The sequence below is a fragment of the Ambystoma mexicanum genome, chromosome 7q (genome assembly GCF_040938575.1).
Source record: "Ambystoma mexicanum isolate Mex_15411 chromosome 7q, UKY_AmexF1_1, whole genome shotgun sequence".
Classification (NCBI taxonomy): Eukaryota; Metazoa; Chordata; class Amphibia; order Caudata; family Ambystomatidae; genus Ambystoma; species Ambystoma mexicanum.
Window position 1 is genome coordinate 773,733,994 of NC_090941.1, and position 17,873 is coordinate 773,751,866.

General features: G+C 40.2%; 1 protein-coding gene across 4 annotated transcripts in view; it reads right to left on the bottom strand.

The window, feature by feature from the left end:
• GRIA4 (glutamate ionotropic receptor AMPA type subunit 4) overlaps positions 1-17,873 on the bottom strand; it is a 1,206,498-nt gene that overhangs the window by 85,858 nt on the left and 1,102,767 nt on the right. For all 4 annotated transcript variants that reach the window (XM_069640740.1, XM_069640738.1, XM_069640737.1 and 1 more), the window contains exons 10-12: positions 13,292-13,498; positions 9,960-10,330; positions 7,540-7,738 (exon numbers count right to left, since the gene is read on the bottom strand). In XM_069640740.1, coding sequence (XP_069496841.1) covers positions 7,540-7,738; positions 9,960-10,330; positions 13,292-13,498 — 777 coding nt within the window. The remainder of the gene's footprint in view (positions 1-7,539; positions 7,739-9,959; positions 10,331-13,291; positions 13,499-17,873) is intronic.

Below are 17,873 nucleotides of genomic sequence, written 5' to 3' on the forward strand. Positions count from 1 at the left end.
TACTGTAATGCACTAAGTGCATTACAAAGCATTTTATGTTGCTGTGACATAGCCACACAATTTGAGGTTGCATGCAGCAATTTATCAGCATAGTTAAACTCTTTTCGGAAAAAGAATGGCCCTCGGAAGTAAATTCAAAGCAAAACATGTCTACCTACAGGGCTGAACAGCTAGGGACTTGCATTTTGAAATCAGTCAATACGATTCCTGAAAAACAGGAAACTCCAGGACTCAGCGCCAGTTTAAGACTTGATTGTTTAATTGCACAATCTGTTACAAAGCCCTCTTCTTGGTTACGCGTTTCGGCTCCCACGAGCCTTCATCAAATCAGGGCCAATAATAGAACTATTTGATCCGTACGACTGTTGCTTTCACCATTCGAGCAGCCGACGCAAGGGATTTCTGAGCGGCAGAATTTTCTACCATTGGGATTTGTCCCTATTATTATATTTCGGACAACAGTCATACGGATCAAAGAGGCCTCTTTCCAGAGCCTGTTGGCCCCTATAAACATTGGGGATATCCCACCCAGAAGATGACCCCCACGATGCCTGCGTTCCTGAGCCACCACTGCCCTGCTCTTCTGCGCTCTGAAGCGGGGTTTACTGGCATGAAGCGAATTACATCATAGAAAATAAATGCATTTGCTGTTGTGCAATAATCAGCTTTATATCTCTGGATTATTTTTTTTTTTTTTAAAGAAATAATGATCTTTAATTCTTTAGATATTGTTACTTTCCTGTTTCATCAGGTCAGCTGCAAGGATATGTGGAACATTTTGAAACGTTGAAAAACCTTCATGACTGGATAGATTTTAAATGTTATAGTGCCATCCTCCAACCACTTCTGTTCTCATTAAAAACCCCATGAAAACCTCAGAGGCAAATGCAAAAAAAAATCCCAGTCACAAGTCCCCTGAGAACCTATGAGCTCCAAACATCATAAAGCATGCCTAAAAATAAATATAATATCCAATGCTGAAGCTATCAACGTATTAAACATCAGAACATTGCATTATGTGCGCTGTTCAAACAAGTCGTGAACAAGGGGACGCAAGCGCAAACATCACATACTTTGCCAACTTCAAAACGAGCAGCATCCAAAACCCGCCTGTGGGAAGTACCGGACTGCCCGATCGATATGAACTAGCCCATATCGGTCAAGGATAGGTTGCCCTAATCCATCCCCGTGGAGTGAGACATGGCGGAATCCCAGCTTTCTGACACGTCTGCAAGGACTTGACCAGGGGGCAGTGAGTGAGGAGCGGGTGGAGTCGGTAAAGAACGCATGGGGATTGAGTTGGGTTGGGATGCGTTGAGTTGGGTTGGGATGGGTTAGTATGCATGGGGTTGCCAGCGTGAAGGAGCATGGGACCAGAAAGAGGTCAGCTGAGCGTGGAGAACGGGTGATTGGGGTAGGAATAGCAAGGGGAAATGGGAATCAGCACAGGGTTGGAGAGCAGGCGTTTGAGGGGTAAAACTACTCGTTGCAGAATATAGAAAAGGCAGGAGGATGGAGGAACAAAGGGTCGAACTGATGTGCAACATCTGCAAAAGCCATGCCTTTTTTCAAAAATAAAATGTAAAAATTACCCAATACATCACAGTCTGCCATGGACAGCTGTCAGTCTTTCCTGTTAGCATACATATAACTGTTCTGCGATGACAACGCTACATGTAACACAGTGTTAGCGATATTCTGCAACCCCAAAGCTTAGCATGGTCACCACCCATCGAAGGTCACTGTATGTGACATCATGCATGTTTAGTTCATTATGTTTTCTAAGGCCCACGCAGACTCAAAAGGGACATTTAGAATTAGCTATAATACACATAAAAAAGACAACAGTATCCAAGATTATCACAACAGTTGAAAAGAAGTATGAATAAAAATACAACAAAAAAGTAAGAAGATTGAATTATAGTGTAATGCAGCAATAACAGAGATCTAGCATGCTACCCAGGTTATCGACAAAGCTCAAAAAGAAGGGGTGAGGTGTGGGATCATTTGTTATCTCTACCAGCAACCTGCCTACAAGCTCTAAGGAAACCAACACAAAACGCACTTCCTTCACCAGAGACACATTTAAACAAACTGCTGACCCTCTTACCACAAAGGTCGATTACCAACCCTGCATCTTCTGCCTCAATAACCTATGACAAGACAGAAGCGGCTTGACCTCTGCACGTTTTCAGCAGTGACTCCCGTCTGTCTATTGGAATATGACGTGTATGGAAATCGGTTGATTCATATGCACAGTAGATGCATACAGTGCACGGAAAGGCTATATCATTCTGTTTCTTTTGAGACCGTTGAAAGGGATGTATATATATATACATATTACAGGGCCTGCTGTAGCAGCTGTGTAGTTATGGTTAGGTTGCTCAACTCATAGGAAGAGCACTTTCTGGGTGGCTTATAACTTCGCTCCCACTGGATGAATCCTTACCAAACTTTGCAAAAAATAGTATATGGCCCGGTCCGAATTCTTTTGGCAAGTTTGGTGAGGTTTAGTAAAGGGGGGAGTTATAAGGGGGTCCCAAATTTCTTTTTTTTCCATAGACGACACAATAGAAAATCTTTTTGCTCACTGCTGCACCCCAAACCGCTGGACAGATTTTCACCAAATTTGTGGGAGCAGCGGCAGTTTGGTCCCAAAAGCGTGCCTTTGTAAATTTGGTGTAAATCGGTCCAGCAGTTTTTTTTAAATTACCAAAAAGAAGGTAAAAAAATGTAGTGATATCTGATCCACAGACCCACTTCCCTGTTCGGTCGGCGGATGGGCATTCGATTGGCCTAGCGGGTGACTTGATGTCCGCGGACATCGGACGCACCCCTTGATTGGATTGTGAAAAGCGTGAAGTGCGTCAGATTTTTGTAAACGCCCGCCATGTTGCATTCACGGACACCTGCCGGGGTCTGCGGTCATCGCGTTAAAAACATATAATAAAAACACAACATTGCACTTGTCAAATTTATCAAACAATCTCTCGGGAGGTGAGGGGTGATGAGGATTGGATGGGATATGGCCATAAGAAGGCAAAAAACAGGTGTTTTTCACACCCTACGTCCATGAACAGTCTGGATGTTCGGGGACAGTCCTGCGATGTTTGCTGACACTTCAGATGTTCGGGGGGCATCTATGCCTATTTCTGCATTATAGGGTTGGTGAAAAGCAGTTCTTGGATGCCTTATAACTTTGGCGCCACTCAATGAAACTGCATGAAATTCTGGAATGTTATTCTAGACTTGATCCTGGATGGTTTTGGAAAGTGTAACACTGTTTTGTCAAGAGGGAACACATTTAGAGGGGCGGGTGCCAAAATATTGTAAATGCTTATAAATGTCGTGCCATTTGACGAATCTGAACAAACGTTTGCAAAACAATTTTAAATATGAATGTTTTTGCAAAGTTTGGCAGGAGTTTCTCGAGAGGGGGCTAAATTAGAGGGGGAGTCTCCACATTTCTAGATGGCTTATAACTGTGTTGCCATTTGACGAATGTGGACAAAAGTTTTGTCAAGTGGGGGCTAAGTTATATGACTATTGCATGTACATACATTTTGACACTTTTGAAAAAATAAAACGGGGGTGGATTTCAAGCAAACTTGTGTAAGGACCTTAAAGCACGGTTTTGCAAATGTGCCTGTGTTTTATATTTTGACAAGTGTCATAATGTAGGTACAAAAAATAGTGATATATCTTTTGTGACTGAGGTATGGCCTGTGGCCAGATCTGGCTACTAGACATGACCGCGAATGGACGAAAAATGGTGTTAAAGTGGCCATGTCCACTTGGGAATGGCAATGTGGTAAAGTTATTTGAAAGTGGGATAGGTTTCCATAGTGACCATCTTGGAAAAGGATTTTCCTTCCTAGAGCAGGATGCCGGAGGAGTCCCGCTGTAGGAAGAAACATCTATATTTTAGCACACCGGGTTCCCGCTTTGGAAACCAGGGGTGCTAAGGGCCTTTTTCCCCCATTGCAGGGGCTAGGATAATGGTCTGGAGCCCTCGTTATTTATTTATTTATTTATTTATTTATTTATTTATTTATAACTCGCTGAAGCCCGCATGCATCAGGGCGCACACAGACACACTTCGTTTGGGCCGATAACTTGGGCTGCCGGGCCGTTTTCACCCATTCCAGTCCTTAGAACAGGGGGATGAATGCCACATTATTCACATTAGCATAACACAAAATGCTAATGGAAATGTTGGAAAAACGTATTGAGTCTATGTAATTTATTGAGAAATGTAAAGTAGATGGAGTCTATAAGATTGTTTTTATAGTTCTATTTTTTAACTGTGAAAGATAGTTCCTAAAGGAATCTTTCTTTTGTTGTTTCAAAAAAAAGAAATGTTTGCAGGAAAGGATAGAACGGAAGGTGGGGAGGAAAATAAGGGAAGAGGCACCAAGCACTAATATGGAGGGGCAGGTGGACAGGGGAAATGTTGCGCGTGTGTTACTCCTAAGGTAGTGGGCAGTGTTTCTCATGCTCCTTGAGTACAGCTTCAAAAGCACTTTGATATTGCTTCCCACTGCAGAGTGGTGTGTTGTAGTATATACATAGGACTGTTTTGACTGATCAACAGCCTCTTTTATTGCTTACAAGGTAGCCGGTGGAATTTTGTGTCCTACAGAAGTAGGCTGTGTGGTTACAGTATTGGTTGAGGAAGATGATGTGGAGGAAGACAGACTACTACGTGCTAAGAAAGGAACAATCTTTATGAGAGCATTGCAGTGGTTGGATTTGGTGAGGCGGAACATGGAGGTGGTCCTGTAGGAGTAATTTCTAGTAGTCCACGACTGAGTAGTGCATTTCACTTTTGTAGCTTTAGACTTTGGTACATTCCCAACAGTGGTAAAGAACTGCCACACACATGATTCTGTCTGGGTGCTAAAGGTAGGCACTTCCTCTACCTCATCTTCTTGGGTCTCTTCATTGTCTTTCGAAATACTGAGCTTTTTTGTTGTGTGGTCCTCAAACTGGTGGTGGTGGTGGCTCTAGGGGAGGAGGGATGGCAATAGCTGATGTCATTTTTGAGATAAATAGCAGTTTTCTTCTATTCTTCCAAGTTTGTGCTTTGTACTAGATTGTTAATGGATAATGAGTAAGAATAGGTGTAGGAGCTGTGCAAGGGTACATTTTGAGCTTGAAAATTCCTAGATCAGTAGAAAATGCAGTTCCAAACGGTCCTCGAAGCAAGAACCCGAACGCAAAGTGCATGGACACATCATCATGCCGTGAGCAAGCGCATTGTCACGTGGCACTGTACGCAATGAAGTCAGACGTTTGCGGACGTTGATGAATGCAAAAACAGTGGAAAGATTGTAAAAAGTGTATAGAAGTGTTAAAAGTGATGCTAGAAAGTGGGAAATGGCAGAGTTTCAAGGTGAAACTTTCTAAGTTGGACACAAATGTTGCTATATTGGGGTAAGTATGGTATTAGTAAGTTGTTGGAAAATAGCATGCAGTGGTAAAAACCCATGAATTTCTCTGAACACACTTTGTTAAAGGGACGTTATGGTTAATTTGCACCAATAAAAACCTATAAAATTCACTGAAAAAACTTTGTGAAAGGGACGTTATGGTTAAGTTGCACTAATAAAAACCTATGAAATTCAATGAAAAAACTTTCTTAAAGGGATGTTATGGTTACAAGCAAAACTGAAAATCCTCAGTTATGGTAAGCCACCACTGTGCACTGCTAAGACTAACACCCAGAACATCAAAGATGACATCACAAATGTCATTGATGACATCACATATGAAATTAATTTTGATGAAAAGTCCCTACATGGGGTTGTGTTTATAATGTTGCTAACAAGATGTCAGAGGTGATCGGGAGACTGATCAAGAACTACTTAATCGATTAAAGAATGTATTCATCTAAACAAAACATTATATTGCAGTGTTGCTGTTAATACAGGAACCTAATCATACATAAACATAGGGAATGGGTGCAGCATGCACCATAGAAGTACAATATTTATAATCTTGACATTTTGGATAGTATATTAATGAATGCTACCTTATCAGAGTTTTGAGCAATGTTAAACCTGTAATACCTAGCTAACAATTCAAGATGTAATACACACTTGCGCCAGTACAAACAATACATATGAAGACCCACAATGCGTACAAATCTGAGGCACATACGGGGAAACTAAAGTAAGGAAGAAAGAAAAAGCATCATCAGAAAATGTTAATAGCATTAAAGTTTATCTTCATGCATACAAATGAATTGTTTGTGTGTGTGTGTGTGTGTGTGTGTGTGCCTATTGCCCCATGTATGTGCACCATGAGCTGATACCAAACCCTAAGGAAAGTACTTTAAGAACATGCAACAAGGTTAACGTCTATATATATGGCACCTTTTGAATTTTAATATTCTGACTGTCAGTGAACAAAACTACCTGGCCTAGATATGTCAGTGAACAAAAACAAGTGGCCCAGACATGCGATGTCATCAATGACATTTGTGATGTAATCTTTAATGTCCTGGGTGCAGTGCACGGTTGTGGTGTGAGTTATGGTTGCTTAGCTTATCATAACTGGCAAATTTCTGAGGTTTTTCGGTTTTACTTTTAACCATTATGTCCCTTTAAGAACGTTTTTTCATTGAATATATATATACATATATATAGTTTAACTTTATAACTTAAGTTGATTTTTTTATTTAAATTATTCCTAAAAATTGATAAATTAGTACCTGTAGCTACTTATTCGAAAAAAAAGGGCAATGCAAAATGCACAATTGAGGATCATTCTGAAGAAGGGTATTTTCATAATTCTAACCCATGCTATATTATTTGCAAACTGGTTCGGATATTTTAACAGGCTTTGGAAATACCAACAGTTTGTGCTTTTGTGTAGGCATGGAAAAGGCATATGACAGGCACTGCTGTAGTGGTATTAATAATTGCCATTGATGGTAGCAGTTGTGAAATAATGTGAGTATCTGGGCATATAATAGCAGTGCCTGGCAAAAGTCTAATACTTATATACAAGCCAAAACAGTTGGCTTTACCAATGCTCCTTTTTAAAAGGACTTCAGTGAAGAACACTCATATGCTTATAAATCGAGTGTCTATAGAAAGACCTGGTTAAGACATTTCTATTACACCAGTAGTGCATTCACAGCTCCAATTAAGCCATTAACTCTTAGAAGGCTGCTTTGAAAAAACACTGATAGGCACTTCTAGCACAATGTTTGATGCTACTTCTTGATAAAGCTAGCTCAAATAGATCCCAGGAGGATATGTTTTTGGTGGGGAAGGGCAGGTAGCGGATGGGAATGGACATAGGGATTAGCATGGACATGGACAGTCAATGGCTGGGTAAATAACCAAACAACACCTACAAGCTTTGTGTTCCTCCTCATGTCATTTTACCCTAGTTGTACACCAATGCAATAGTTCTTGCACCACCTAATAGCCAAAACGAAACATTTCTGTGTGCTTTAGTCGATTGGTTTGTGAGCTGCTTTTTTTTATCTTACGGTGGCATTGTAGTGTTAAACATTTGATGACTTACTTTGAAAAACTCTTTTGTTGATCCGGAGTCTAATGTTCCGTATGCAATTTCTGATTGTTTGGCAAGGTCTTCGGCACTTTCAATGGGGGAGACCATTCTCTCAACAGTCAGGAAAGCAGCGAGGTTAGCGGTATATGATGAAATAATGATGAGCGTGAAGAACCACCATACGCCCCCAACAATGCGACCTGAGAGGGATCTGAAGAGTGACAAGATTACCAATTTGGTTCTTCTGCAAGTCATGAGTGTCTAAAACAACAGATGATTATAAATAGTGAAACATCCACATGGAAATCCTCCATGCAACACAGATGAATTATCAAACTATGAGAACAAGAACACACAAAGCAGACACTTCGATAGTCAAATAAATCATAACACATCTACCCAATATTGCCAGGAAGAGACCCACAATTGGCTATATTAACCTCAGGCACACCTTCATGAGCTTAACCAGGCATTTGGGATGAGCCTGTGAATATGCAATAACTGAGCGCATACTCAGTTTCTACATAATACAAAATACTCAGCAAGGAACGAAGGAAATGGCCATGCGTGGGACAGCAGGCTTGCTGCCCTTCCCGCTGAACGGTCCACATTGATAATGCACCTCATCTGTTCTAGCCACTAAATACTACCCTGCTCCATGGGAACCATTTGTGAAAGAAATAGACTTAATACATTTTAGCTTTACTCTTACTACCAGGGGTGTTGCTAGGTCTGGAAAAAATCCGGGGCTACACTAATTTTGGGACTGTCGGGACTGGGAGCTAGCTAGCCTTTTTGGTTGTAAACCCCTCAGCTTCTATCTGGGGCAACAACCAAAAGATCTGTGGCTATAGCCCCCTCAACCCTCCCCGTAGCAACGCCTCTGCTTACTAATTCCGGACAAGGTTCTTGCAGCATCAGAATCCTGTAATGTGGCAGTCGAGACTGACCCCATATGCTTTTTTGATTCCATTTGGCTGCAAAAGCCCAGTCTCTTAGAATGTGGAGAGAAATAGCCTTTACAAAAAGAGCAATTTCTACAGCAAGCAGTTATGTACTGCAAATGTGGGCATATGTCTGGTCTACCACATAGGAGCCAAAGAAACACTGGGAGCTTCTTGCATTGGCTTATATAATCAGAGGCTGACTCAGAAAACGAAGGAAAGACTATTAAGAAGACTTGCACTCATTGAAATGGTGAGAACTATGTTTCACAAATACGAACCCACAAGAGACGTGGTCAAGTTTTGAAAACATTCGTATAATGAAAAAGAGAAGATGCGTAAAGAATTACCTTTCCATAGGGCAAAGGGGATGTTTTAAGAGCACCTGCAATGTGGCATATTGGCAAGGACAACGTGTGGGTCTCATTATAGAAAATGTATGATTCTGTGCTGGTCCACTATATTGTATTTCTTGATTCAATGTATCTTTAATTTTTACTCATCTACCTTTCTTTTAATTCTGTTATGTGTACTCTGTTTACTGCTTTCTCTTCAATGTAAGTGTCAAATATCAGGGCATTTTGAACTTATCAAATTGACCACCAATCGGTTTTAATCCTCTAGTGAAGATTCCACAATGTTTAATTCTTTTAAAAAAAAATATTTGGTTAGTTCAAACTCTTGAACCTTTCAAATTCACATGGTTAAAACACATACCACATAAAACAACATACATCAGATCAAATGAGTCTTTGCAAAAGAGGAAAATAAAAGAAATTTACTGTTATCATAGAAAAGTAAAAAACAGCATTGAATATATACAATTACAACAACATATATGCACTTCAGTTTTACTAAATTTCAAAAGAAAAAAAATACAGAAATAATGTCTAAATATTTCATGGTTGGGTTGCTTACTTAGTCGCGTTCAGTTTTAAATAGCTCATTAAGAAATTGAATAGTGGCAATTTGAACAGATAAGTTGGAATTGGAGAATAGCCATTGCCAAGATTTGGTCTGATTCATGGGGAGTAATGAAGCTGTAACTCTACCAAAGTGTTTTTTCCGCATGTCAGCTAAGTTTGGACATTCTATTAAACAATGTTGCAGAGTTTCTTTCTGGAAATGTGTATTACACCATCTACAAAAGCTTTGGTCCTCTAGTATAAGTTTCCTTCTTGCCAATACCTCCCTAGTATGCCATAAGTTACGTCTGAATCGTAAATATTGACCTTGCATATACGGGGAAGGATATTTCTGCAAATAACCTGCCAGAGTTCCTAATTTTTTGTGGCCAAAAAGAGTAATGTCAAAATCTTTCACTTGAGAACATTCATCAATTGTGGCAATCCAGTCCACTCTAATTCTTTTCACATGCTCATATTGCATTCAGTCATCTTGAACAACATCATTGATCAATTCAATTGGGATAAAACGTTTGAAACATGTTTTATGAAAGTCACCACCGTCAACCGTGAATCGACCTACCTTGGTGAAATGTCACATCCTTGTTGCATAAAGGCACCCAGGGAGAACCAGAGGCTGTTGAAGATGCCAAACTCATTGGGTGGCTGGTCGCTCGGCCCGTCCTTCTCATCCTCAGGCTCTTCCGTGTGCCACTCATACGGGCTGAACCTGCTAACCAGGAACAAGACCACACTGACCCCGATGTAGGCAAAGACTATGCACATCCAAATCTCATACGCCAAAGGGTCCAAAAAGGAAAAGACCCCAGGTTTTGATTTCTGGGGCTTTTTGATCATAATGGAGATCCCCAAACTCATAAAGGGCTTAGAGAAATCAATAACCTCTTCTCGCACTAATGTTATGGTCAAGGGGGCAACTGCAATCTCGGCTTTCTGTAGAAATAAAACAAAAAAATACCGTACTTTAAAACATTGAAGCATTTTGCATACTGGTCACTAAGTGCAGTCTTTAAGTAAATGTTTTTCCATTCTGTAATATGCTAGACAGGCTTAATCAAATTATGCAGGTTTAAATAACATGCCGATTCTGCACTTTCTGGAACATAGATACATGTTTTGAACTTGAAGGTCATAGTGCCCCTAATGCTTGTACACGTATTGGCATCTCTTTTTGAAATCTTGAGAGAAACTTTAAACAGGTCTTTTACTGAGGTGATATTACCTGCTAGGGCTGACTGACTCTGGCAGTAATGGTCCATCCTCCCCTCAACACGGCCCCCTACAGCACCATTATCGCGGGGGTTGGCCAGCCCTGAGGGGTAATATCGTCATTAGCACCCAAAATCATGCCAAGCAGGTGATAAAGGTTGGCTTCAGATAAAAAAAGATGATAAAATAACACATACCTTTGGCCCTGCAATGATGCTTCTTTTTGGTGGAGTCCGTTTTCACTGTTGATTACCCTGATGTAATCAACAAGGAAATGGACTCCACAAAACAGAGCACTGCAGTGTTAGAGTAAGGAAAGAGAAGTATTATTTTACATTCTTTTGTTTGGAAGTAGCCTTTAGAACACGCATAGCAAGGTTGGGGGGTGATTCAAGTGGAGTTGGTGGCAAGGAGGAGCCATGCAGGGCAAGTGGGATGAGAGGAGCACAGCTGCTTGGAACAGTGGGCATGTACAAGTGAATACAGTGCACATTCCAAGCTGCGTAATTGGCTGCATCCCTCGTATGAGTTCTGATCTAAAAAAATACAACTACGAATAAACGTTGGAAATAATATGATGACCTTTCTTGCATGTAAATAAATTACAATTAATTCTTGTTGTCCAATGGACTAAACATCTCTACTTGAGAACAACGCATAATTTATACTGATGTTGTTTATATTTGAAGTGGTAGTCTTGACTCCGCTTGTGGGGTAGAAGCACGAGCTGAGCCATGGAATATCCAGTGAGCTACCTAATTTCCTTCACAAGCAATCACCCAAACGATACATTTGGCGTGGAAGTTTTATTTTAAGTACACAATATTGTGACACGGAATGGCTGAGGCAGCCTAATGCCCTAGTTCTGCCCAGTACTAAATATATGATTGATGGCAAAAGGCAGCATCAAGTGATGCAAAATATTGGTGTCTAAATATCCAATGGGATTAATTCAATAAACAGGTCGCAAAGCAACTTTGCCTACAGCAAACATACATCAGATCTCAAACTGCCTCCACAAAGTAGCCTTGTAGGTTCACAACACAATGTGACACAAGCCACACTCGACTGCACTGTAGCTGCAGAGCTGAGAATGTGATGACACACAACTACTTAGCGATTCATTTTGAGTATAGTGGTAAGGGTAAAAACATATAGGGCCTCATTACGACCCAGGCGGTAAGGGGTTTACGGCAGCGTAAACAGCGCCGACCCTTACCGCCTGAGTACGAGGTCCCTTAGCGCCATGGCGGATTTAACACCTGCTTTTAGCAGGTGTTAAAATCCATGGCGCTAAGGGACCATGGAGTTAATTACGCCACCATAATTTACGGTGGCGTAATTAACGCCTTCCCCACTCCCATTATGCCCTATGGGGCAAAAATGGGAATGGGGAAGGGTAAATGGGGATTGGGGACTTACCGCCCCGCCAAGGTCAGAATGGGGCGGTAAGTCCGCCAACCACCATGGCGTAAACGTAGTTTATGCCATGGTGGTAAAGTCACGGCCCAGGCGGTAATTTACCGCCTGGGTCGTAATGAGGGCCATAGTATGTTAAGTACTTCCTATTTTGCAGTTTGTTTGGAACTTCATGTGGGAATAGCTCCCATTTACCCCAAACAGGCCTTTCATTGTACCCCATGCAAGACATATTCCATGCAACTTAGACTCATAATTAGGTGGTATTATAATAATGAGAGGTATTTATAATATCACATTTAAATAACCCATATTTTGACCATGCAGTACTTTCTTGGTGCCACATGTGGCACATATTCCGCGGAATGCCAACTAGTGATTTGTTCTGTTTTTAAAGAAGTGGTGTCGCCTTTCATTCTTACCACCATACTCCTAACGTGGTGCTTTTTAGCGTTATGGACAGCCTGGTCTCTGCAACATTATGCTATCAGCAGAGGCGAGGCAACTGGAGATAACATCAAGGTATAATCAGAGGCCAGCAAACTTGAGATAAATCATGCCGAGGCACTACTTCTCCTAGCTAGCTCCTGCATTCTATATATGGAAAGATGCTGCATTTTCTCATCCCAAGGAGACACATAATGAACATTCCTCTTTTCTGACAAGTGAGCACTATCTACAAAAGACTTTACTGCATGGCTAGCATTCAGAAAATCTTAACTTGCCTCTTTCCTAGGCACCATTGGTTTTCCAACATCTGAGGCCTACTGTTGCCTCTCTGATATTCTTCAATCTCATTAGTCTCCAAAGGTCTGGATTCCCATTGTCATTCTTAAACTACATACATTTAAAATCAGCAACACCCCCCTAAAACATTATTAAGTCAGTGTGAAAGACTCTTCCTCTAATGCTCTGTTGCGTGACCATGCTGTGGTCCTGAATCATGCAGAGCAACAGGAAGTCTCAGGACAGGACCAATGCACTTTCAAAGAGATTGTTTCAGTTTAACTTAGGATAAGCCTCAAAAACCTTGAGGAACACACTCATGCGCAGACTGTTTTTATTCAACATAAAGAATAAAACATGTGGTGTTCCCGCTTACTTTGAAAGCAACTAAAAGGGGTGTTTGCGATCTAACAACAGTCAATTGTTCAAGATGAAGGTAGGTACATATAGGGGCAAAACAATAATTCAGAGGGATTAATGTTTATTCTAAAAAGCAAATAGTTAAACTAAGTAGTATAAGCACATTTGAATTCTACTTACTCCATACACAAGTTCTCCCACCATGCCGTTCCATATTCTTGTGTCGGAATCCCTTGCTCCATATTTTCCATCAGGTACAATGGCAATTTTATACTTAAAACCAATATGTTTTGCTATTTCTGATGCAAGATCTACACAGTAGCCTTCAAACTTCTCATTTCCTTCAAAGGTCTCATGGTTTTTCTTGAACATGACATAGGGGGCTTCCTATAATGAAAGAAGTAGAACTGTAACGAAGAAACATACAGTGCGGGATCTACTTCGGGAGGTGCGGTAACGCAGGTTCTACAGCGAGTATTTGAGAAACTGGTTACTGATAACACAATGCATACACACACACACGCACAACCACTTACACATAGATGTATGTTCATGTTTGCATGTGTGTAAATCTGCGTGTATATATATTATGTATGTATATGTCTAAATATACATACATTTATATACAAAGAGCATAGATACTTAACATTAAAACTTGACCTTGAATAGAACACACTATTTAAACAAAACTGTGGAAAAACATTTCACTTACTACAATTGCATACCTTAAAATAGTGCTGAAAATCGGCTAATCAGAAAGCAACGTTTAAAAAAGAAAGGGTTTGTAATATATAATGGGTTGTGACACATTGTTTTGAAATAACTCGCCAAGAACCTCCATGATGATTGTACCACAATTCACACTGGTGTCTTTAATGCGCTGTCCTTAACATTAATAAATAGAACATCAGAAAGTACACATTGCCAAAGAACAAAGTCCAAAATAAACGGTTTTGACACAGTTGCAGGCAACAAATTTTTATAAGAAAACCAAGGTTGTGTGATAGAATTTTAAATGGTGCCAATTGTTAGCAAATATCAATCACTTTCCATAACGTTGGATTCTCTCATCAACATTTCACGTGTTTTGATCCATTGTGCGCAATGCAACAATAATGGCATGCTCAAACGTCTAATCTGTACCTTCATAGGCAAACAATCCCACCAAAACCAAACTGACAATACATTGGAAAATGAGATTTCCATTAGAAATAGTCTGCTTTCCTTGTTATATTGACTCGTTTACGATTATGATGCTGACAACTCCCACTGAATGGAATTTGAGAAAGGTGGGCTTGGGGAGGTTTTTCCCTTGAATGATTAGTGAACTTTATCGAGGACATTTAATTCTGCCTGCCAGTTTTATACAAGTGTACATCATTGTACAAAGTGACTTCCAGGCTTCTTATGGTAACTTCTAAGGTTTATTAGCAAGTACTTAAGTCACAGTTACAAGAAGATATAGACATAAGTGGACAGGACATAACACTGGCTCCCATCACCCAGGCTGGGGAGCTCTAACTGCATGAGTGTGGAACTCCTGGGTAAACATTCTAACATTCACAAGGCAACACTACACATGACATCACCAGCTCACAGCATCCACAGGCAGTCACTATATAACACATCTCCTTCCTTTACTTATACACAATACATAAACACAGGCACTATATAACAATCATGCTACCAAGCATTGTTCTATTTAATAAATTGGTATGAAAAAATAACAATTAAATAAGTCAAATAGGCAGTAGAGATATGTGAAACAAAATTAGTTGGCTGGCAGACTGACAGCATATTAAAAGACAGGCAATGCACTTAGATTCAATGGATGCTCCTGCCTGTGGGATATTTAGACCAAACTGAAATATTTTGTTTTATGGTGATTGCTCAATCTTGCAGTAATTTCGTTATTGTTGCTTTTTTTCTGAAAAGCATAACCGGTGAATTAGAGTACGTTCATACCTTCTGAATGGTTGTAATAATCAAGTGATTTTCAAAGTACACAATGGGGGACATTTTAAAACAGACAGTGCGAGAAATGGAGGTATACACGCAAGCTCTTTTTGCTTTTATGTCCCCATTTCACGCTCCAGCAACATTTTCAGTGCACACAAGGCGAAGAAGGGGCACAGTTTACGTCCCCCGTCTTGTGCGTGCGTTTCCTTTAAAGCTTGCATGAGAATCTCATGCAGACACGAAGGCAATGGCTTCCTTCTGAATTTGCCTCAAAATAGTACACCCAGAGAGAAGGCGGAGTCCATAGGAATCCATTAGTAAACAGCGTAGTTTGCAGATGACGTTAATTTTTTATGAGACAGAGAGTAAAACCGAAGAGTAAAGGTGATTCCACCTGGTTTTGCTCTTCATTTCTACATTACACCTTGTAAATGGAGTAAGTAAACTGCATGCATGGGATCCAACAGCACATGTGCCCTAAAGTGGGCGGTCCCCGTCATGAAATCAACATTATTTTAAATGATCCCAAATATGTCATGTAGGCAAGAGAATATAATACAGCAGATTCAGCCAATTCATTTTCGTGGTCTTGAGCAAGCTGGGAATTATAATTCATTTACATATCAGATGTATTCCATGTTTTTTGTATGCTATTTCATGCATTTTACATTTTGTGGTGACACTGCTGCCATGGAATACCTGTAAGGGACATGCTTACATACACACTGTAAACTTTTTGACACACATAGCCCTGATTTATTGTAGATGTATTGTAGATGGTAGCGGGCATAGTTCCATGCTTTCCATAAATTGGGTACATTATCCTTCTGTGGGACTTCAGAAGTGTGCAGTAATTGATGTCTCACTTTCTCACTTTCCAATATAATGTAGTGTTTTAGGGGTTCATTGTTTGGGTGCAAATATGAAATTATGATAAATGGTGCAATGTCATAATGGTCATGTATGGCGTTCCAGCAAGTGTTGCCACCACAAGATGCATTCATAATAGGCTTTCATAGGGGTCACTGTCGCAATGACGAAAGAATGAACAGAAAGATGAGGGTCCAATATAAAGACCCAGAAGGACCTTGCTATGTCCCTGACACGCACACGCGCGCGCGCGCACACACACACTCTATGCACTTAGTTTGATTTAGTCATTTGTGTATTTGACTTTTTTACAGTACATTCAACACTAATCTGCACAAACAAGAGTAAATACATTACGAAAATACCAGAAAATAAAGGAAATTGCACTTGGTGGTAGACAGCTTCGGTTGACCTGAGAATTGGGAGACAACCTTAGAACCGTTTTAAAGCTATGACAGCAGATTGAAGAGCGTATGTCAAAGGAAATTGTGCTCTGAGGATTTGGGATGATTAAAATAGTTGAGGGGAATTAAGATATAGAAGGAGGAGGAGGAATAGCTAGAAACTAAGGATGAATGAAGTCTATTAGTTGGGGTATATATTTATCTATATAGAGAGAGAGAGTGAGAATAGAGTCAAATTATGGGGAGGAATTGAATGACTTCATAGCAACCCCAATGCTCAGAACTGTCCCTAATTCTGTACAACATTTATAGGCTGATTCACAGTTTCCTCTGGTGCCAGCATAATTTCCACTGATTCACCAGAAGGGTGTACACCTGTTTCAATGGAAGGAGTAAAATCGCTGACAGGTGTGTGCCCCGATGTATCTTCAGCTTCCACAGTTCTGTGGTGTATCTTCCGCCACATAAGTGCTGCTGTGACACACCTGAAATGGGTGTGTGCATGGGTGTGTGTGGGCTTTTTGGGAGGTCGGGGGGGTGCCAGGGTTGTGTAAGTGTACATGACACACTCCTAAGGTGTACATTTGGTGGAATTCAGTAGAATTGTCAGCAGCTACCAAATCTGTCTTCTACGTTCAGTTATGCCGGTGGAAGCTCTGCTGGCATATGTTAAACCATCAAATATGAAATTAATTTTGATGAAAAGTCCCTACAAGGGGATGTGTTTATAATGTTGGTAACAGGATGTCAGGGGTGATTGGGAGACCTATCATGAACTACTTGATCTATTAAAGAATATGCTCATCTAAACAAAACATTATATTGGGTTTTGTTAATACAGGAACCTAATCATACATAAACATAGGCAATGGCTTCAGCATGAACCATAGAAGTACAATATTTATAATCTTGTAATTTTGGATAGTAAAATAATGAATGCTACCTATGGTATCAGAGTTTTGAGTAAAGTTAAACATGTAATAACTAGCTAACAATTGAAGACTTACTACACACTTGTGCTGGTACAAACAATGCATATGAAGTTCCACAATGCAAGCAAATCAGAGGCACATACAGGGAAACTAAAGTAAGGAAGAAAGAAACAACTGCACCAAAAATGACAATAACATTAGAGTTAATGATCATGTACGCACATTAATTGTATGTTTGAGGCCTGCTTATTGCCCCATGTATGTGCACTATGAGCCCAGATTAAACTCCATGGAAAGTACTTTAAGAACATATGAAAAGGTTAATGTGTAGATATATAACACATTTTACATTTTGGAAATTCTCATTGTCAGTAAAAACAAAAAACGAGCCTAATCATGTCAGTAAACAAAAACAAGCGGCCCAGATATGTGAAATCATTAGTGATGTCATCAATGACATTTTTGATGTCATATTTGATGTCCTGGGTGTTAGTCTTAGCAGTGCACACTGGTGTTGCAAGTTATGGTTGCTTAGTTTACCATAACTGGTGTATTTCTGACGTTTTTCAGTTTTACTTGTAACCATAACGTCCTTTC